At 34.1% G+C, this 23372-nt stretch overlaps 1 protein-coding gene across 1 annotated transcript; it reads right to left on the reverse strand.

Moving 5' to 3' along the window:
* Nucleotides 1–818: 818 nt before the first annotated feature.
* LOC140744651 (uncharacterized) lies at nucleotides 819–3515 on the reverse strand. Its single transcript, XM_073076267.1, has 2 exons — nucleotides 3132–3515; nucleotides 819–1000 (listed from the first exon to the last, which is right to left on the reverse strand). The coding sequence occupies exons 1-2, from the start codon at nucleotides 3246–3248 to the stop codon at nucleotides 926–928; spliced, it is 192 nt and encodes a 63-aa protein (XP_072932368.1). The 5' UTR covers nucleotides 3249–3515; the 3' UTR covers nucleotides 819–925.
* Between the last annotated feature and the right edge of the window lie 19857 nt (nucleotides 3516–23372).

A 23372-nucleotide genomic window follows, 5' to 3' on the forward strand; every position in this document is an offset into this window, starting at 1 on the left:
CAGTGTTATATAAAAATGGATACCTAGGTGGGTGCATCATATTTAATAAACACTTTGAAGGCCTTATAAATCTTTTCACAAATTTATCGTAGCAGTGCTGCCCCTACAGATATTTCTGCCAGGAACTCTTTATGTCCCAGTAATGTAAAATTGCTATGATTCATTTGAAAGGTTATTGCTTTTTAAATTCAAATAAGAGCCCTGTTGAAGTAGATCTACCTGTAGTCCTACAGCAGGATTACTTATACTAAATTGGTTGGTTACAGATGTCTATGGGTTTCAGTGCCAATTTAATATCAGGTGGATATTTAAATAATTAATAAAAAAAATCTAGCATTGTAAACGCGACATAATTAACAATAACATTCCCAGTAGGTATTATATAAACGACAGAAAACCAGCTTCCTTTAATTTTATTTAAATGCCTTATTTGTAATGAAGTTTATTCTTTATGAAAACAGATGGCGCTGCCCGTCCTACATTAGGAAAATAACTTTTTGTTTACAGCAGTTTTAATTAAGTGCATTAGGGGGCACACACAGTGGTTAGCCACCAATCCATGTCTGTTATTATTATAGTACCCATAAAACCATGGATCTAACCACATTCAAAGACATGATCCAACGGCTTACTGTGCCCTTGAAAAAGGAAGTATGAAGTTTAGTTACTAGTGGTCACCCATCTAAATCTTTAAAGTAGTAAAGTTGCTTTACTTTCTACATCGGTAACTCTTATGCTGTACCCACACAAATCGCGGGGCTATACGAACATGAATATTTTCGGAAGACTTCCAGCAAAGTACTGAAATATGAGAAGGTTAGGTTAACAAAGAGTCACTTTTAAGAGTTTACATGAAATAGTTTATTAAAACAATACTGTACAAAATTTAACGAGCTGGTTCAAACATCCTAATTTATTTAATTAGTTAACCCCTGTTCTTGACGTGTTCATAGATTTCATGACCCGTACCAATGGCTCCGAGTGCTCCAAGTCCATGTTTCTGTAAATAAAATATTATAGTTGAAAAACTAAAATCCACGCCAAAAATCGCACAAGGAAAATTTTTAATCATGTCGATCCTGATGAGGAGAATGGGGCAAAGTGAATTGAATTGAATTAAAATCTATTTCAAAGATTCCGTTACATAGCCAGATACACACATGCAGGTCAAGTTGATAGTGATGAAAGCGTGTTAAGTTGTGCATCCATTGATATACTCATTTTTTTTTTATAATTTAAGAGTAGCAGACGAGCATGCAGTCCACCTGATGGTAAGTGGCTACTGCCGCCCATGGTCATCTGTAATCAACCCCAGATAGGATTAGATATTCCTACCTGTGGTAGGTCACAGATGCGCCGCTACCCCTGAGGACTAAGCTGGAACGCCTCGGAAAAGTCTGTCCCCCTTACCACACCCTTCAAACCGGAACACAGCAGCGCCTAACACTGCTGTTAATAGGTAGAAATAGGTGTGGCGGTGGTGCCGTCGGAGTCGAACCACAAAGGGTTCTACCACCTTCACTACTCGAGGTTTTGAAGACTCGAAATTAACATTTTGTCACACAAATATTCACTTTAGGGGTTGTGTTATCAGCACGCAGAGGTATTAGATTTCAATCAATGACTCGAATTCTAAAACTGTTACATCTTTTCTGGAATTGTGTTTTGAAAATCCTTATATACCTCTTTATTAGTTTACTAAGACATTAATGTTCGTTGCCTACCCTGTAATACTAGATCTGTTTAAAGTCTTGCTAGAAAGTTAGGAGACATAAAGCTACTGCGGGAGAGCAGTGCGGAAAATCTAAGCAAAAAGAAAAAGACATTTAGCTAACTTTTTCCCAACAGCTCTTTTATGCTAAGTACGAGTATTTCAATTTTCTAGCAAGTTAAAGTTGCCGTTTGCTGTAATTATTTAAAAAAAATGCTTGTAAAGTAAGAGTACCTACTTTTGACAGACGAGTAGGTATAATTAACAGTAGGTAAGTACATTCCATAGATTAGTAAAGATTACTTATTCCTAACAAGAAAATGTAACCAGTTTTGACAATTGAAATTGTCACTATCATCTATTTTCGTGTTTGAAAAATATTTAAAAAATGTAGTTTTGAGATCATTTACGAATGAAACGATATTTCTCTGCACTTTTTCTTCGATTTCGTGTTTTTGCATCACCTAACTGCGCATGCCGGCATTGTTCCGCGTAAATTACACCATGACATCCATTAAATGGCTGACAGAATTGTCAGCCGTTTAAGCCTTTTAATGGCTTCCTTCAATTACAAGGCGGTGAGATATCTATGCTAAATACATAGTTTTTTTTTTAAATAAAATATTTAATTATAGTTTGGGTTGTTCGTAGTTTATTGCTATGATGTCATATTATATATATTAATGGCATATTAAATTTGTATCATTTTAATGCTTTGAAATTGAAAATTGAAAAACTCTGATATTCATTGAAAGGCAAGTTTAAAAAAAACAATTCGATTTTGACAGGTCTACTACTGACCGATATTTACCTTTGCAATACCCAGAAAAATTAATTCGGAAATAATATCAATTAAAAAAATATCAAAATTTATGCCCAAAATTCATGTTTCAATTTAAAAATACTATTTTTAAAAGGCCCCTGCCGCTAGTTTATAGCAAATACGTATTGCGTAAAGTTTTAAAGTTAAACTTATGAAGTAGGTGAATAGGTGGCGTTATTACCTCTACATATATTTCTTATTTTTAATCTTAATAGTGGTGTCAATTGTGATGGGGACATACAAGATTACAATTTACACTTTTTACAGGTTACATTATTCATACAGGCATTCGGTATTCATTCAATAAAATAAAATGAAAAACCTTCAAGTTAACTGTCGTATCTTTTTAATGACATACCGGAGACAGTATACTAAAGACCAGTTTTTACCCTAAAAATATTTCAAAATTCCTCTCCATCAAGTCGCCTTGCCTGAATAGAATCAGCGTAGTCAAGTATATTTCAGCAAGTCGTGAAGAGACACTCACTTAGTATTTAGCAGTTTCAACCCTTTGAAACTCTACCTCTTTAAAAGGATTGAAACCATCGAAAATACACGAAATAATTTATAGAATTTTGTAAATTTAGGGTAACTTACAATAACTTTGCCTCCTTTTTTGATAGCGCCGCCAGCTCCTTTGGGATTTGCGTGGCTGCCGCCCAGCATCATTGCCAGGATGGCCAGAGTCAAGATGAAAAGGTTGAAGAACTTCATGACGAATGGATGAACTGGGAAAGTGTTGGTACTACTCGAAGCAAGGTAAGACAGTGAAAGACAATATCAGGAGTAACGATATATATATGTGAGGCGCACTATGGAACGTGATGTGGTTAATTGTGGGTTTTCCTCTACATCAAAATACTATTTTTCTAATCTACGTTATACAGAAATTTATAATACATCAGTAGCCTCGTTATAGGCTTTAGTAGTCTTAATGTAACAAGTTATTAAAAAGTAGGTACGATTATTCAACACTTAAAATTAGGTTAGCGCAATCATAACTAATTGGCTTCATTAATTATATTTTTTGCCGTTTGTAATAGAAGATTTCAACCTATTCTACTTAACTGTATAAATAATATAAGGATAAGGAATGATTTATTATAAGAATGAATTATTATTATTCTACTCAAAAATGATCCTCGTATCGTCAAGTATGTTTATCAACTATAATCAAATTATTGTGTACCTATTTTTTTCTTATATACGTATTCCACAGACTGCACATAAGTACATATTAATTCAATAAATATACATTGGTACCTGTACCTATAATATATACCTATAAGAGCGTAGTAAAACATTTTTGTACGGTTTTGAAACTGTTTTCTGAATGAGATTAATTTATTTTTATTATAAATGTGTAATTTTCTATGATAAAAAAAAATGTAACATTGAAAATCAAATATTAAAATGTAAATACACAATAATAATTCTGGTACAAAAAATCTGTGTGTTAAGTAATTATTTATCTCAAGTTACTTTTAGTTTCTTTTTTCCTATCTGTCTAACTAAACTCTATCTTGACTTTTCATACTTCGAACAATTATAAAAATGTTGCGTAGTTCATAATTAAATACCCATGTGTGCAGTAATTCACCCAGTTGTAATTATATGTTACACAATGTTAAGATCTCTTCTCTATAAATCCGTAATCTGTATGTCAATCATAGATTAGTAAAGGTTACTCACTCCTAACAAGAAAATGTACCAAGTTTTGAGAATTGAAATAGTTGCGTAAAAAAGTTTTGCCACGTCTCCGTGCTAAAATGTCCCTAAAATTTTTGAAATAATTATTTATTTGTTATGTACATTACGCAGTTATTTATTCGTAAATTTTCTCTAAAAATGTTTTTATTTGTCAAAAATTAAAAAAAAGAACTTACTAATAAGCCGTTTGTGGCTTCATTCAATTTCAAGGCGGCGAAGTATCTTTACTAATCTATGATGTCAATAATAATAAATAAAACATTTGTTTTATAAAATATTTTTTCGGGAAATGAAACCATGAGGAAAGGTATATTCGTGAGTTCTGTAGAAAAATCTCAAAGGTGTGTAAATTCAACCAATTAGAACTTGGTTAGCATGATATAAACTATTTTTGTTACGCTAGGAGACAAAATTAGCTTTGATGTTCACGTGCCCAGCAGTGGGAGTATTAGATCGATGAGGATGTTCATGTTATTGGTACCGGGATTTCCACGATTTTTCCATTACATAATCTTAGTCTTATTAATTGGTAGATCGCTAACTAATGTTTTAAACATAAACTTGTTATATGCTACACTTTAACTTAATCCAATTAACGCAATGCTGATCTGAGATAGAACTCCAATACCAACTATTCAGAGTTTGGGGTTCATTCCAGTTTGTACGTCTTTGTTTCAAAAATAAAATGATTAAAATATTTCCGCTATTACTCGTTGTATGCTTTGAAAGGCGGTAGAATCATGCGTTCGGGGAATTACCATCAAAATACCCATTTCTTACCGCCTTATATACACCCGCCTTACCATCAGGTGCACTGCAAGTTCATTCGTTATAGCAATCTTATGAAAAATATGGTAAAAGAAAATTGGATCAAAAACAAGAAAGCCTTCATTTTTCCATCAACATAAAATCAGTGCTATTCGATATGACGAAGGCAAAGGCAGTTGATCGAGGGTTTCCTAGTACCTTGTTTTATGAGCCGTTATACGTTGGCCATTTTGGGGAATTTACTGCTCTCTGGTATAAAGCTGATCCTTACTACACCCGTACATAACGCTGTTACGAGGGACTTGTTGTATGAAATTTATTCATGTGTGACTGGCAGCGAAAATCTCAAAACCTAATATTACGGTACATATTATACCTGTATTTTTATGTACAATATATATAAAAGTGAATGTATGTATGTCTGGCTGTTTTTTGTCCTACATCATTAATCCACTACGAAACTTTAAGAAGTTGTTTAGTACATTACCGCAAAAGTTTTCTGGCATAGTATGTCTACGGTAGATGGCGTGCAAGTATTAGGTATAGGTACTTGCGCGCACGAATTTTAATCGTACTCGCACTAAAATATGCATAAATCATTGATTATTTGAGTGTATTGTCTATTCGAGTTTGAACGATTGGATAATTTAAAAGCCTATAGGTGGCGCTGATGTCTATTCTTTTTTTCCGGCAGAACGTCTGCTTGTACGATATATTGAACGTAGTGAGACATCCTTAAGCATTCGTTGATTCTAAGGTAGATAAATATTATAATTATAAGGTAATATTTGATGATTAAAGATTAATATTAGTAAATTAATTAATGATATTAGGTAATATTAATGAGTTAATTACGAAATATATAATTATCCTCAATTTTATATTCTATCATCATCATTGTCAACCCATTACTGTCCCACTACTGAACACGTGTCTCGGCAAGGTTTAAGCCGTAGTCTAACATGTTGGCCAAGTGTGGATTGGTAGACTTTGTTGATATTTAACAAAATCTGGCATATAGAATCCCACCTGTTTTCCTTTAAAGTTAATACAAGAGCCAACTAATATGCGTATTCTCCAAAAAAGTATAGGCCTGGGATTTGAACTTCGGATCCGCAGCGCGAATAACCGAATCTCAAACCACTTGGCTTTCACTGCTTTATTCTGTAGTGGACCATTTCGTGAAATTTACAGCCTCCCTCTATAATCCGGATACTGTAATTATGGTTCGGTTGTTTGGGATTTGTTCATGCGTGGAAATCCGAGGAAATTTGTGCTTTGAGGGCTACGTAGCGCAGTGTTATGAGCTGATCACGTTTACATCCTGTTTGCTATGAATGTCACAGTAGTATGAAGGCGTATTGTAGGTTACAAACTAGGAATTTGGATGGCTATTCAGTGGTAATTGTCACGTTAGCGGCTTGTTTGAATGCGGCATTTAAATGATTTTGACATTTATATTAGCTTCTGTCTATGTCCCCGAAAATCGGTTTTGTCTAGTAATAAATATAAGTTATAAACTCTAAAAGTTGTTGTCTATTAATTTTATGTACATGCACATATTATAATACGCCATGATCATAAAGATAATATCAAATATATCTATCCTGTGTCATATTTACCATTAGGGTCAAATGTACAAGTTACTAAAGAGTAGGGTTCCTCAATGCGGGCAATAATGCCCCTTATGGGGGTAAGGGCTTCGGAGGGACGGGGCCATAGAAAATTGAAAGGTCGTTTGAGCTCTTTACGTCAAAGGCTGATTTGATATTGCAATGGAACCTTTTCCTCAACTTATTTCAGTGACAGTGATGATTACTTTTACAAACTTATATTTAGTTTGTCTTGTTATTTCGTATGTAAGTTTTGATGGTGGTAGAACTCACTGTGGTTCGAATTCGGCGGCACCACCGCCACGCCTATTTCTGTCTCATATCAGCAGTGTTAAGCACTGCTGTGTTCTGCTTTGAAGGTTGTGGTAAGGGAGACATACTTTTGCGAGGCGTTCTAGCTTAATCCTCACGTTGCGGCGCATCTGTGGCCGACCTCAGGGAGGAATATCTTATCCTATCTGGGGTTGATTATAGATGTCTATGGGCGACATTAGCTACTTGCCATCAGGTGGACTGCGTACTCGTCTGCTACTAATATATTTTGAAAATCTTGCGACCGATTCTATTCCTACTTAAATAGCGAAAATAGAAAATGTTGGGGGCAACAGAAAATAATACATTTCAATGGTAGACGAAATAAGTTTAATAACCTCTAATATAGTGGTTATGCAATACTTTCTGTCTTCAGGTACACCTTTTGCCTCTTCCATAACTTAAAATGACTATCGGAAATCCACCTGCGGGATCAGTATCTACGTCATTGAGCGGGGAAATCGAAATGTAAAGTAACAAACAACGAACTTCCCCGCACTAAATCCTTCAGATTGTAATTCATACGGCGTGTCGGTTTATTCGCAAAGTTGGTACGTGTAAGAATGTGGAAAACCTCCTACGTAAGTGCCTTTTCACACGTAAAGACAACCACAACACGACATAGTCTTGTATTGTGTTGTGGTGTCTTTGTTATAGAGTAGCCGCCCCCTTATGTCCTCTCAAAGTGTCATTTGTTATTATTTTTTTATAATATAGGAGTAGCAGACGAGCATGCAGTCCACCTGATGGTAAGTGGCTACTGCCGCCCATGGACATCTGTAATCAACCCCAGATAGGATTAGATATACCTACCTCAGGTCGGCCACAGATGCGCTGCTACCCCTGAGGACTAAGCTGGAATGCCTCGGAAAAGTATGTCTCCCTTACCACACCCTTCAAAACGGAACACAGCAGCGCTTAACACTGATGTTATTAGGCAGAAATAGGTGTGGCGGTGGTGCCCCTGGAGTCGAACCACAAAGGGTTCTACCACTTTTAAATCCATCCGTCCACTCTGCTGATTTGGATGACAAAATGTGGTCCTACAAACGGGCAACATTTTTAAAACTATCTTTTTTTACCCGACTACGGGATAATGTACGCACATTTCAATTTTTCACACTTTCACGTACCTTTAACGTACAGTCACGAGCATAAATATATGACTATGGGCAGATTAGCAAAAATATCTGACCCAAGAACGAGTTCAGTAATATCTACCTGCAAGAACGCAGCAAAAATATCTGACATTAATAGGCAGCAAAAATATCTGATGATAACGTTGATCAAATAATTGTGAACACCTTACGAAGCAAAAATATTTGACAATATTAATCTATTCACTTTTGTTATTCCGGCTCAAAATACAACTCGAACGTCAAGCCGCGTTCTTTTTCTTTTTTATGCAAAATCATAGAATCTAGTAACTTTATAAATAAGAACTTATTATTATAAAAATAACACATCATGAAAAAAATACAAAATAATTAATTAAAATAATACTATAATAAAAAGAAATTGAATAGGTTTCTAATAATACACTATCAATCAATTCCTAAACGTTACTCGGCAGCGTTGGATAAAAAGATCTACTACCCACGTTTAAACGATAAAATTATAGTTCAAAAAACTAAAAAACACGCTTTTATGATAAAATCAACTAAAAAGTAGAAAATAATGTTCAATCTAAGAATCAATTAAGGAACAGTAAATAGTATAATTGTGGAAAAAGTGTGGGGTGCTTTTCGAACCTGATAAATGGAGCACCCCACACTTTTTCCACAATTATACTATTTACTGTTCCTTAATTGATTCTTAGATTGAACATTATTTTCTACTTTTTAGTTGATTTTATCATAAAAGCGTGTTTTTTAGTTTTTTGAACTATAATTATTTATTAATTTTTAGTATTTCTCGTTATAGCGACCACCATTATTCATCGTTTGTAAAAAAATCAAGTGTCTATCTAGTACGATTTAAGAGATAAAGCCCAACGACAGACGAACAGACCGCAGAGGGTTTCGTTTTAACCTTTGAGTACGGAATCCTAAAAATCATTCTACAAGAGCGCATTATAGATACGTTTCAGAACATTTGAGTTATAGGGAAATAACATTATTATTTTCTAAACTAAAAATCACGATATAAAAGTTACGCCTATTGAAACTAAATAGCAATAATTATTATTTGCAATCTAAAGTTGCGATGAACTTTGCTGAAGGTGTTTGAAAAATCTCGCCTCGAAAATCGTTAATCCAGAGGATGTTGATAAGGACAATGGTACAAAACTATTAATGTTTAACATATTGAATTGTCATCGGTCCTTAATAAGTATGCCAAATTTCGAGTTAATCCGACGTTTTGAAGGGGGTTAAAATCATGTTCAAAGATTCCGTTACATACTAACATACCAACATACCAACATACCAACATACATACGTCTGAAGCTAATAAAAGCGTGTTAAAAATATATCAAAGCGACATCATAAAGATGGAACCTATTTCTCCGATAATATTGCTAATTGTAGAACTTGGTATTGCTAATATAAATAATTAAAGTTATATATCAATTAACTGTTGCGGTAACTTCTTTTTATATTTTTGTCTTAGCAGAATATTCGTAACCATTTTAGTTTAATAAAGTATAATCTATATAATATTGTAAAAGTCGTTAGGACATATTCTTTCTGTTGTATACAGGGTGAAATAGAAGCTTTTCCTATAATTTGTAATTTAATCCCAGAATTTAATCCGTATAAGGGACACTATCCGATAGTAGAAATATATAAGGTGTGTATTTTTTTTTTCAAAATGAACTGGTTCGATCCCCGTATATAGGGATATTTTAAATAATTCGCCAAGTACGGGTCAAACTCGCACATGGAGGCTTCCGTACCACCAGATGTTTACTATTTTATAAAAATAAGTATAATACTTATTTTCCGGTTGTCTTTTAACCCTTTGGGTACGGAACTCTAAAAACTAAAGATGCAGTATTAGTTTTTATCAATATCGGCCTCGTAACTCCTTTTAGCATTTTTCGCTAATCCTTATAGATTCGGATTTGGAAATTCACCCTGTTAAAATATATTTATCCTGTCTTTGTCTTTAACCCTGTTTTTTCTTACTTAAATAAAAAAATATGAAAAAATATTTATAACGTGTTTTTTGCTCATATTCTTTCTCCGGAAAAATACATTGGCCCCTTTGACTGGTAGGTTGATTGATATTTACATCAAAGATATTTGTAAATTATGTCAGATATTATTGCCCCTTAGTTGACGTCACATGTCATAACATATGTCACAATTATATGATCAACGTTATCATCACATATTTTTGTGGCCTATAATTGTCAGATATTTTTGCTGCGTTCGTGCAGGCATATATTATTAAACTCGTTATTGGGTCACATATTTTTGCTGATCTGCCCATAGTCATATATTTATGCTCGTGACTGTACATACGTAAGATACCTCATAACGTTAGACTCGTCTAAATTTTGGGAGTGGCATGCTTCTCACGTGGCATGGGCTATGTTTTTAAAAAGTTGGGTTTTTGTTTTAATAATAATTATATATACGGAATCTGGCGCCCGTCTACGCAGTTGTGTTGTGGTTTGGTTGTGGTTATGTGTGAAAAGGCTCTAAAGGGATATTGCGTCGACATAATCATAATTCACATTGTTCGGACTTTTTGGCATGGCACGGAAATTGTTTTAGTTTAAGAGTGGCTTGGTTTAAAACTTGGTGTTATAAGCGGTTCTCACCAAACTTTTTATGAGGGTCAATCATAAAGTTTGGGTGCTTTTTATCTTTATACTAAGTTTCTTGTTACAAACTGCATAAAACGTGTTTTATAAATGAATTGAGTTTAATTTTACACCAAGCCACCATACACCTAAAATGAACTGTGTCATCCTGACTTTATAATTCTGATTTGATTTTTGAAATTCAATTAAGTATTTAAGTTTAATTTAGTCACATAAGTAGGTACCTACTTACCTATATCCGAACATTTTAGATTGGTAAAAAAACCCTTAAATTTTCCTCTTCGAAACTATCAGGATGGGCATTAAATATAAATGGTGATTCGTGTTTCGAATTTCGTTTATAAATAAAAGATTAGAATGTATGGGTGTGTATGGGTAGTATTGGGTAGGTATCTACTAATGTCATATTAGTAGCGACTAATTAGGCTAACAAGCTGTCCTTGCAAAATAGCATTTTAACTTCTAAAAGTCAGAGAAGATTTGAAACTTGGTCGCTTACATAAGACCCAAGACACAAAAGACATACAATAGATACAATGTACAGAAGGTGGACCTAATAAGACAAAACAATACATTACAACCATACTTTCTTGATGCAGTTCCAAGGGTTGATATCCTTGCAACCAAGAAATAGTTGAAAAAATTATCATAAAGTGGGTTTGTTAAACAACACTTAGAATATACTCGTATTAAGGTTTTATTTACATATAGGGATATTTGTATGTATCAGACAAAAAGTATTTTTAATACAATTTGTATTATCGTATTAATATCTACCGTAACACAGCCGGGAAGACACGGGCCGTGCCTGTCCTGTCAAAATATTGTATATGTATAAAAGAGTATGGTTTTATCTACCACGCGTCGTGTCTGAAACCTTCTAGTTTGTTTGTATGTAGATAAAGACCGCATACTCGTTTACTATGTTTTTAAAATCTCGAGGTAAAACAAGATATTAATGCTTAGGTAATATTGTAATAAATCAATATTTTGAAATCATAAAGATACACCCCAAAGACCTTTATTTTCATCTATTTGTTATTCTGATATCTTATTCTGATTCCTAGATTTTATTCTCAATCTTATGGTAAAGGTGTACAATTCCTAGGTATATACCTATTTTATTTTATGTTACGGATGCTACTCATATCTTTTAGGCTATCTGTTCATAATAATGTATTCACACTTCCTCTTATATTACGATTTAGTTATGTCAATTAGGTACGTATTTTCCCAACTAAGTTAAAATTAAACTGACGGTTATTACGTTGTTGTTAAATTTCTGGTGACAGCATCAAAATATACGGTACAATTTAGTACTGTTATTTTACCGGCATCGTGAAGCTTAAACGAGTAATCACGTTGAAAGCGGCTGTAAATATGTGTCAGGTAAAGTGTTGCAAATAAATCTCCACTGAACTGAAACAAATCATTGTTAATTTCTGTAAAACAACTTAAAGAACGAGGTAAAAGTATTTTGCTTGTAAGTTGATGCTAAAAGCTATGTCGAATAAGCTAATTGATATTTGTTAGTGGGTATGTATTTGGGAAGATACGAATAACTTATTGTAGGATCCAGAGGTTAGTCACCTATGCTTTGGTGTCCCTGATAGCTATGAGCTATGTATGTTTGCATTGTTTATTTGATTTGAAGGGTGGAGTCCTTAAAACTAGAACATGGCAGCGCTATACTGCTGTTATAAAACAGAAACAGGAGCTTCGCTGGCGCCGTGGTGCCTCCGTAGTCCTTCTCCAAAAATATTAAAATGAGGCGTTCCAATTTAGCCCTTGCGGTGGACAAAATCTTCACTCAAAAAGTTAGGATCTTCCGCATAGAAATATCATACTTTCTAGTATGACATGGTTTGGTAAACTATTAGTCGTAGTAAAAAAAAGTATTGCCTTATATTATTCTAGATGTTTGTAGCGTCATTACTTAGGATTTAAAAAGGTTTTCGAGATTATGAAATTACCATAGGGCCTAATTGGATGTTACTCGCCTAAAAGCATTGTCGGGACTAAAATTGTGTTTTCAGACCTTTTTGTGTTTAATACAAACATAAAAGTATTTTTCAATACCTCAATTATCAAAAATCTGCGATATTTTAGTATAACATAATTTGATGATTTTTCTTTAGTGAGTAGGTAAAGCTCTAAACTTTAATAGTATATATATCAAACTATTTTTTTCTATGTAGGTGAACACATTGTCTAATTTCATAGTTTTACGCTATGAAATTAGACACTATTACGCTATCTACTACAGTCATACAGACAAATAGAAAAAAAAACAATTACATAATAACAAGAAACGAAAACTAAGTAACATGTTTTCAGCGAAGTGCACACTTGTATAATAAAATGAACTTTAGCAAGAGACAATTAATTTGAACGTTGAAGTACTTACATTGTTCTTAAATGTTAAGTGTACTTTCTAAGTGGTTTATTTTATTTCATCTTGCAACGTTTAAGATATATGGCCTTATATTTATATAAATTGTAAATGAGCAGTCCATCTGGGAGGGCGTAAGTTACCATTTACGAATCTCCTTTTATTTATCGTTGTCAGGTCGGCCTCAGTTATCCTTGGACCTAAGATCCAGGACCAAGTTGGAACGCTTGTAGGTGCAAGTCCTTCCAAATTACCCTTCGAACCAGAATACAGCAAAAGCTTATGGTTATTATTAGAAAACAGAAATAGGTGCATTTATTTTGAGGTAAAGTACAAATGGTTAATTGAACATTGAACAGGAAAATCAGATATTTTTTATTCTTGTACGTTCCGTGATTCGCAGGATCACAAGACTTTGCATCGACTTTTGGAGAGAATTTTAGTCGCAATGGCCGTATCCATTCGCGGTATTACAATACACTAATAAACCGAATAATAAAAAAAAGATACAGACTTACCACCTCCAAAACGATAATGTGCACGTAATAACGATAAAATATGCATTAATCATTACCATGTTTTGCATACTCACGTTCAATTGAATTTATGGCTGTGAGTTAGACGTATTACTTACAAATTATAGGGTCTACATTATACTTTCATATCACGTATCCATTGTACTATAAGGAAAACTGACAGTATAATATAAAAAAAAGATTGTAAAACTTCCTTAGATGTTAGGGAATCGTCTTTCTTCAATGCTTCAATGAGTAGAGTTTAAACATATAAATGTCTTGTGTAGATTGTCAAAGCGTTATACAATCTTCTGGCATTCTAATCGCAAGTCGTGGTCTCGGATTTAATATTTAATATAAAAATTCGAACAAAATGAAGTTAGTCAACTTTATTGTTTTGATGATGAGCGCCCTGGCGATTTTGTTCAACAGCACACACGCTGCTTCTAAGGTCGGCGGTAGTGTGATAAAAAAAGGCGGCAAAATAATTGTAAGTATCTGCAAGTCGTAATTATTATGGTACCTATTTTGTGATGAATTAACCATTACTATTTTGAAATATATTTTGTTGTTTATAAGTTCAGACACAGTGTAAACATAGTAAAGAAAGAGTGGTAGCACAGCTTCATACAAATCGGCCTCCGCCGGTTTGAATGTGTGCGTAAGTAGCGGGCGCCGTGTAAGCACGCGCTTTTTACGCACACAATCAAATAGAGGAGAGTGGCCGAGAGTTGCCTCAGTACGGGCTATGATTGCACGCATTCCGTTTTCTGAATTTAGGATTTGAATTCACAGATATGTAATTGTTCTGATTATGGGTGTGTTTACTTCGTACAAGTTATATATTTACACGACAGTAAATAAAAATACTCGTCATACAAGGTTTAGATAGGTATATTGCGATACTACTAAAATAATGCTTACTCAGTATTTAAAAAAAAGCTATTTAAGCTTAATTGATTTTTAATGCCCTGCCCATGTTTCCGTAAAAGTTATTTTGCGTAAATATTATATAAGGACGAGAATCTATTTTACTTTAACCGCGAACAATAAAGCGATCCGCGCTTTCAGGAAACAAATACTTTTTTTCTGTGCCCAATTTATAATTATTTAAATATGTATTTTATATTTAAGATGTATTTTATTCACAACCCATTTATGAATTGGTACAACATTTCATTATATTACGGTATTTAAACCCTAGTGCTATCATAGGTGAGTAAATATGAAATATATTTCATAAATAAATTCTATGGCAGTAAACATTTTGCCTGGTCAGTTGGTATTTAACTAAAAATAAAAGTGACAACCCTATGCATCACTGCAAGAGTAGGTAATTATCTCGCCGAGAGGCCTTAGCTAACCTACTACTCTTTCTTTACAAAGGTGTAAGTTTATTAAACGAGCATAAGATATAAAAATGACTTCCTTTTCATATTTTACTGAAACTTAATCTTTAATCATCATTGTTATTTTCTTTTTTATTCTCTATTTTTGAAATCTCACCATCGATGCATTTACCATACAGTTCATTTTTTTAAATTAGAAATCATCACGAATCTATTCAATAAAAAGTAATAGTTTTTTTTTTACAGAAAAAAGGCTTAGGGGTCATCGGCCATGAAATCTAACAAGAAGTTTGCGACAGAGGCTAACCTACTGATAATTGTGTTACTTTGTGAAATAAGATATCTTATTTTCATCTAAGGATATTATATTTTCAACGTAAGTATTTATTATTCAACAGAACAGAAAATATTTTCTGAATACAATACTTTCTGTTCTCTCGATCAAAAATAAATGTAATATGAAATCTCAAATGAAAAGTTTGTAAGTAAATATTGAGAAGTAACGAAAAGTATATTTAAGTGTTTGCTATTGTATGGAGGCTTATTATCCTAATGAAAGATTATATTAATATACGGTATAACTAGAATAAAACAATGTTTATAAGTTTTATGCCCTTATTTTGTTACCTTTACCATGCCTTTACCTTTATCACTTTATTAACAAATGCAAAGTCAAATAAATTATAACACATTAGTTCACTTGTATGATTATAAATCAAGTAACATACATTTTCTTTTTGTTGACGAGGGGGAAACCTTCAAAATGCTACCCTATGCTGTGGTAGCGACACGGGGTTATGTGGGATTCTTACCGCACTAAAACCCCCCGGTGGCCGTTCTCGGCGCTGCGTAGAGGACTCCGGGATCTCCAAAGGAACGCAACCGGATTCTTCTTATTATTTTGACGCATTTTGATGCTCGTCACTCCGTCTGGTGTGCGCGACGGTACGACACCACACATACCGCTGTCCTTCCCGAGGTTGCTGGCCGAGCGGTTCGAGCACTCTCTTGGCGCCCGCAACCCCTTAAGCTCCCTATGAGTCGCCTCTTACTACATGCAGGGGATACCGTAGCCCTATTCTAGACCCGGGACTACAGGGACATCAAGTAACATACCTAACATTAAAATTAAAGAAAGCAAATAAACGTAAACAATATATATTAAAGCTGCTAAACTTGAAACATGGAATGTAATACCTTTCTTTACTTTGTGTGTTTTATATATTTTTATACTTAGTATTACGATTGGTATTACGTTCCTATATTCTACTAACCACTTTTATTTTACACGTGTCTATTGTAGCGAGTGACATTTGTAGGCGTCGTATCGGTTTGCGTTGCTTTCAATGGCACTTCCGATGTCGCGCCATTTACCATGGCAGGTTTATTCGTATTTTCATTTTCAAAAGCTTTTATTTCTTCAGTTGTCTGTATATATGACTCGGGTTTTTGCTAGAATACTTAGTTAAAATGTAAATAATTTACTTATATTATATTAGTTTGCCTGTATAGCTTTCAATTATGAGTGACATAACATGAAAATTAAAGTTTGTCTTTGAACTCAAATAAACCAAAATAATCTATGTATATTGAGGCTGCTAATGTTGAAACACTATAAAATGCAATAACTTTAGTATGTTTCAATATTACTAGTATTTTATAGAATTACCTATATTCTACTAACCATTTTTAGTTTTACACGTGTCTATTGTAGCGAGTGACATTTGTAGGCGTCGTATCGGTTTGCGTTGCTTTCAATGGCACTTCCGATGTCGCGCCATTTGACATGGCAGGTTTATTCGTATTTTCATTTTAAGCTTTTACATAGTTATGTACACTTGTCTGTACGTAGGTATGCCATGGATTTTGCAAGCTAAATTTCAAAATATAATACACCCGATATTTATAAAGTATTTTGCTAAGTTTACGTTTTAAGTTGCTTAATCTAACTTGAAGTGGACGTCCACTTATCCAAAATACATTTACTCAAATGTGATAGAACGCTCAACCATTCGTGGTTCGACTTCGAAGGCACTACTGCTACTGCTACTGCCATTTCTGCTTCTTTCACAATGCTTTATTTAACACATCAGCGCTTAACACTGTAAAGGTAATGTTAATGTGTCGATCTGATTATATGTGGCTACTGTCGCCCATGGACATCTGTAATCAACGTCAAATAAGATTCAAATATTCGAGGCGTTCCAACTTCAGGATACGTCCTCAGGGGTGGCGACGTTCTGTGGCCGACATCAGATGGGGAGAATTTTATTTGAGGTTGATTACAGATGTCCATGTGCGGGAGTAGCCACATACCATCAGGTGGGCAGCATTTTTCCTTCGTCAATATTAACCATAATTATAAAATATCAATATATTATGAAATATTAATAATTCTATAATATAAAAAAAAAGATACCGGCCGAATTGATAACCACCTCCTTTTTGAAGTCGGTTAAAAATGATTTGCTTCACTGACGAGAAGACATTGTAATTTCTCGGATGAACAAAGACTGTTTTATTTTTACATTTCAACCTACGTTTGAAGTTTTAGCTTACACGTGTCTTCAGTATTGTTACATTTGCGACAGTGTTTATCGCCTACTAAATATAGGGCTTTACCTAATGGGTTACAATGGAATTGTTTTGAATTGAACAAAGGTAAGCTTTAATGTACGAGTATTGGTTTTTTGAGGGTCGTCGAAGTTCTGTATGTTATTTTGGACACATATTCTTAAATCAAAAATCAGTTTAGATCAACCGGGCAGATTTTACCGCTACTAATGTAATGTATGGCTAAAAATGTAGTGGCTTGAAGGAGAATTCATATTCCTCATGGAGTTGGTTGCAGAAATTTGCAAAGATTAGCAGAGAAAGCACAGAGTTAGCGGCAGTGACCACTCACTATTATCTAAGACTTCATGTTCGTTTATTACTTTAATGTTAGAAAAGAAAAAACGATTTATATTTTTACGAGGCTGCCTCTCTTTGAATTATTTCTGATGATAGAAGTCCGTTTTCCGCTTACGTTCCAATTTGTTCCAACATAAATGTAGAATAGTTTTAGCGCAACAAATGTATATGCATATTTAAGCAAACAGGATATAGGAACAATCGCACTCAACTAAAAGTAATTCACGTAAGCCAAAGTTTGCTATATAAATTTACTGTTCTTAATATGGAACGTAATCCCAAGCTACTATCAAAGAAATTTATTAAAAGTGTGTAGGCACACTGCGCCACACAATGAAACGAAATTACGCCTGTCTAAATAGTAGATAGGTCCAAACTTATAGCCGTACATACCGAACAGAGAAATGTTTTCGAAATAATCCCCTGATTGAGTAGCTTGGAAATATTGAACTAAAGCAAAGTGTAAATGTTTGCAGCATCGGAGCATTGAATCACGTTATTGTGGCCATCAATTGTGAATTTTGTTCCAATAATCGGTTCAACAATTATTTAATGGATTGAATTGTTTAGAATGACAAAACTACATGTGTTACAGGCGTGTAATAAATAAATGTTAATTAATATGCGATATCTATTACTGTGTAAAAGCTTTTTTAAGTAGGTGTGACGTGTCGGTAATAATAATGAATGTTAATAGTGGTTGGTTATAAATAAAGATGCGCCGAATAGTGGTTTCACCGAATAACCGAATACCGAATAATATTCGGTTTAACCTTTACTGAACCGAATATTCGGCCGAATTATTCGGCTTACCATTTCTTTATTGTCAGTATGTCAATTATGTGTGTTCATTAACACTTTAAAATGTTAATTTGAGTTTTAAAAATATATACTGATTTAAGGTTTAAAATAAATGTTCACTATACTAACTAAAGATTATGTAATAAATGTGTTGACTTGAGGTATCAAAATAAATGTCGATTTAAAGTTTAATTGCTTTATTTTATTAGCTTTATTCAACACATTCTTCACATTCACACATTCATAGGATTTGAGTTTGACTTGTAATTTAACATACATCTTACATGAAGTTTTGTGTTTTAGTCCTGTACCATGTCGTGTACACGAAAAAATAGAAATACTGGAACCGAATATATTCGGCACCAAAACCGAATAATTCGGCCGAATACAAATAGCAAAAAAGTTGCCGAATACGCCGAATACCGAATACCAAAAGAATATTCGGCGCATCTCTAGTTATAAACATCGTGGCCAGATTATGATGAATTAAAAGTTGAAAATAGTAACTATGAGAATGTATGAACAAAATTTATTTTCTTAAAAATGAATATTTAGTATAAATAATCATTCCCAGAGTTAGATCCTTACAAGACACTTTCAGATAGCGTAATAATAGGGTGTTTTTTTTAAATTGCTACAATCATACCTTATCCTGTATTAGTTAACTTACTAACTTTGATATAAAGTGGTTTTCATGTATTAAGATGAAAGTCGTCATTAATTCGGATCTCAGTCTATAAAGAATCACCCGTTTAATATTGTAGCATACCTATACAAGTTTCTTTATCCCTAGTAGCATCTGCTTCATACTGAAATATTCAAACCAGTTCGTAGTGTAATCATATCAACTTTTCGATCAGGATTGAGTACTGACGCTTTATTTAACAACGAATGGGTTGGAAAATGGAAGCTGCCGCCATCTGCTTCTGTGAGGTAATGCGGAAAAGTTATTTATTTGAACTCGTTTCCTCGATCGGTTTTGCCAACGTTCAAGACGAGGAATGAACTTCCTCCCTATTCTCCTCGCTGCCGTAATCTCGGAGCGCTATGACATGGGACTCTACAAATGTGCAAAAAGCTCTCCTTCAAATCCGGTGATGCATTTATGTCGCAAATGTCCATAGATGATCTTCATTAGGTACTTTCCAGCAGGAGCAAAGGGATGCTTTTCACTAGCTGAAATAATTAAAAACACCCGATTACTGGGAAATAGTCTCTTACCAACAAAATTAAGGAAGACATCTGCAATATAAATATAATAAATAAAATTGGAGCGTGTTTTTGAAATAAAAGTATTTTATAAGCTTAAAACATCTATAATATTATTCCGTCCTGTTTGTCCAGTTGCCCAATAAAGACATAGCTAGTCTTGAAAGTAATAAAATTCTGTCTTCATATTGCAGGACACGTAAAGATACTAAAACTATTGCTCACCCCAAAAGAACATAAAATTCTTATTTTAAAATATAAAATTGTGTACAAGTAGCGTGGCACGTAAGTAGAACTGTGTCAGGAAACTTGTGGAGAATGTAGTAAGACTTTACATCGTGACGTTTGCTCACTATACCATCACCGTGCTAGGAAAGTGATGAAAAGCATAAAGCTTACAACTCACAGAGCGATTTCCTACCGCGTGCGCGCGCGGAGCGGAACTGCTGTACCCCTACCATGAGTGTTTACGTGTCGACAAATATGACTGTTTTGGTATTTGTTTACGTATTGGCCCATACTATTTCCAAGTTCCGACACAATCCGCTAGGGGCACTGATTGGAAATAGTATGGGCCAATACGTAAACAAATACCAAAACAGTCATATTTGTCGACACGTATAAACTCATGGTAAGGGTACTGTACGCGTCGAAGTACTCGTATGTTAAAGTCATAGATTAGTAAAGATACTTCGCCGCCTTGAAATTGAATGAAGCCACAAACGGCTTATTAGTAAGTTCTTTTTTTGAATTCTTGACAAATAAAAACATTTTTAGAGAAAATTAACTAATACTGCGTAATTTACATAATAAATAAATATTTATTATAAATATTTTAGGGACATTTTAACACGGAGACGTGGCAAAACTTTTTTACGCAACTATTTCAATTCTCAAAACTGGTTACATTTTCTTGTTAGGAGTGAGTAATCTTTACTAATCTATGGTTAAAGTAGGTAATTTACTGTGTGGGTATGGTGTTGTGAGTAAACTCCTTTTGTGATTTTAGTGACGGCAACATTGTGTCACTTGTGTCTGCATGCAGTATAATCGCGATACCAATCAATTGTGTTCTGATTTGAAGGGTATAATAACACACTAATATGAGACGTGCCAACTTTCCCATCTTAAGGAGTAACGCGGTCAGCAATTACCTTTTTATACGCGATAAATTTGAATACTAATAAGTTTGTATTTTCCCGGTGCACGCTATAGTTATATAAAAATATACAAAGCAATCTTACTACAAATGTGACTTAAGATGATTCAACGATCGATGACTAACTGGAATTTTTAAAGCAAGGAATTTTATGATACATCTATGTGTTTGTTTATATTACGGCAAATTTGACTAAAATATGAAAAAAATGATATATAAACCTTAAGGACTAAGTCTAAAACTTAATACAGGTATTCAGATATTAAAGATCTTGCTTTATTTGAACAGTGCCGTAGATAACGTCATTTTATGAGTTAGGTATTTATTACTCATAAATTCTTTAAACTTTTCTTATACAAATGTATACATAAAAAATAACAATATATAATTAAAAACTGTTATTTAAGTAAAAATAAATTAATAAAAGCACTGATAGATAGCCTAATGGTTAACTAACTCGCCCTCTCAAACGAGATTTTATATCTCTGAATTGAGATTTTGGTTAACTATGAGTTCTTAGAAACCCGTCTGTCGTTACGTAGAGGAAATAGCGGTCTAAGTAATAATTACTCGAATTAAAGAGCAAACTGGTAACGTATTATTTATATGCATCGTTTCTCCGAACGAAATTAAATTCGCACACAAATACAGCGCAAGCTTGTAAGTTCTTTATAGCTTTTGTTCGTATTCTCGAAACGCTTATCAGGCATTAAGAATTAAAATGACGTAAGAGCAAAGTTCTTCAAACTGACTTTCTTACAAAAATCATTTCAAAAAGTGCCAAGCTATTAAAAACAACATGGACACTCGTGTAATTACCGTAAATTCCGTTATATGAAAGAAGTGTCATTGTCGGATTGACTGCGAATTGAAGACAATATGCGTGATTCAAATGCAATTTCTTGAGTACAAGGCATTTGCACTTACGACATTGTAACTCTGAGGATGCAATAAATTGATCATAATACTTGTAATTATGAAATGTGGCGAAATATACGAAAATGCGGCTTAATGTGTCAGAGAGCAGTATAAAAGGTTGTGAGGATAACTTGCAAGGATCATTTTAAAACAGTCAGCCAGTAAGCGGTGATTAAATCAAGTAACATGAGGGTTCGCAGTATGTTCTTCATTATTATATATGTGATAATCGCACCTCATTCGTTTCACGGGCGGAGTTAGCAGAAGCAGTGTTTAAGATGAAGGAAACCGTAAGTAATATATATTTTTTTATAATATAGAAGTAGCAGACGTGCATGCAGTCCACTTGATGGTAAACTGCCGCCCATGAACATTTGTAATCAACCCCAGATAAGATTAGATATTCCTACCTAAGGTCGGCCACAGATGCGCCGCTACCCTTGAGGACTAAGCTGGAATGCCTCAGAATAGTCTGTCTCCTTACCACACCCTTCAAACCGGAACACAGCAGCAGTGCAGTGTAATACAGTAGTAAGAATTTTATTGAAAACAATGTGTCTAGTCATTGTGTCTAGTGGTAAAATGTTTAGCATCAATATTACAGGTAAAATAAGTAAAATATTTTACCGATTTCGGTCCAGGATGTTGGTGATATGTATAATTATTGATTTTAGAATCCGCTACATTAATGTGTCCGACACCATGTGTGTATCGTCAACCTCCTCTTAGATTGAGAAGGGTATTAACTAACCGTAATATAATTGGCTGGCACTGTATTCTTTCACTGTTATAGCGAGTGATATTTTATTTTAATACACATAACTTTGGAAATTTAGAGACCTGGGGGTTAAATCTCGGCCATTCCGACTGAGAGGCTGGATTTCAACAAGTAGGCTGTCATTGCTGTTTACTTTATCACTTAGATTTTGCAGAATTGTGCATGTTGGCTGTCATAAGTGAAAATAAAAAAAATAATGTTGTGTAATTAAAAAACTTGTTTACGCATAAGTTACAAACGATCTTAAAGGCAATGACTAAGTTCACATTACACAAAATAAGTTTTTTATGACAAAGAAATATCCAATCAGCATGCACTCAGAAATAATTGCGGCGGGCGTAGTAACACAAACGAACCACAAAGTTTCACCACATTAACTCTGACATGAAATTATAGATATTTCAAGACACTACTACTAGTAGTCCTGTAGTAGGACTATAGTATCTCCTGCCTGTCGTAAGAGGCGACTAAGAGGGGGCTTCCGAGGTTGCGGGTGGCAAGAGTGGGAGCTCAAACCACCCGGTCAGCGACTCCGGGAAGGACAGCTGTATGTATGGTCGTATACCGTCGTACACATCAGACGGTGTGGCGAGCGTTAAGCTCACCTAGGCGGAGCCTGACGGGCAACA

The sequence above is a fragment of the Epargyreus clarus genome, unplaced genomic scaffold, assembly GCF_041222505.1.
Source record: "Epargyreus clarus isolate Ecla_fem2 unplaced genomic scaffold, WU_Ecla_fem_2.2 ptg000009l, whole genome shotgun sequence".
NCBI classification, from domain to species: domain Eukaryota; kingdom Metazoa; phylum Arthropoda; class Insecta; order Lepidoptera; family Hesperiidae; genus Epargyreus; species Epargyreus clarus.

Excerpts from the sequence above, each read along its gene's own strand:
- LOC140744651 (XM_073076267.1), bottom strand. The coding sequence starts at position 3,248 with ATGAAGTTCTTCAACCTTTTCATCTTGACTCTGGCCATCCTGGCAATG. Across the intron at positions 1,001-3,131 it reads AAAAAGGAGGCAAAGTTATT|AAACATGGACTTGGAGCACT; the intron begins GTAAGTTACCCT and ends TTTTATTTACAG.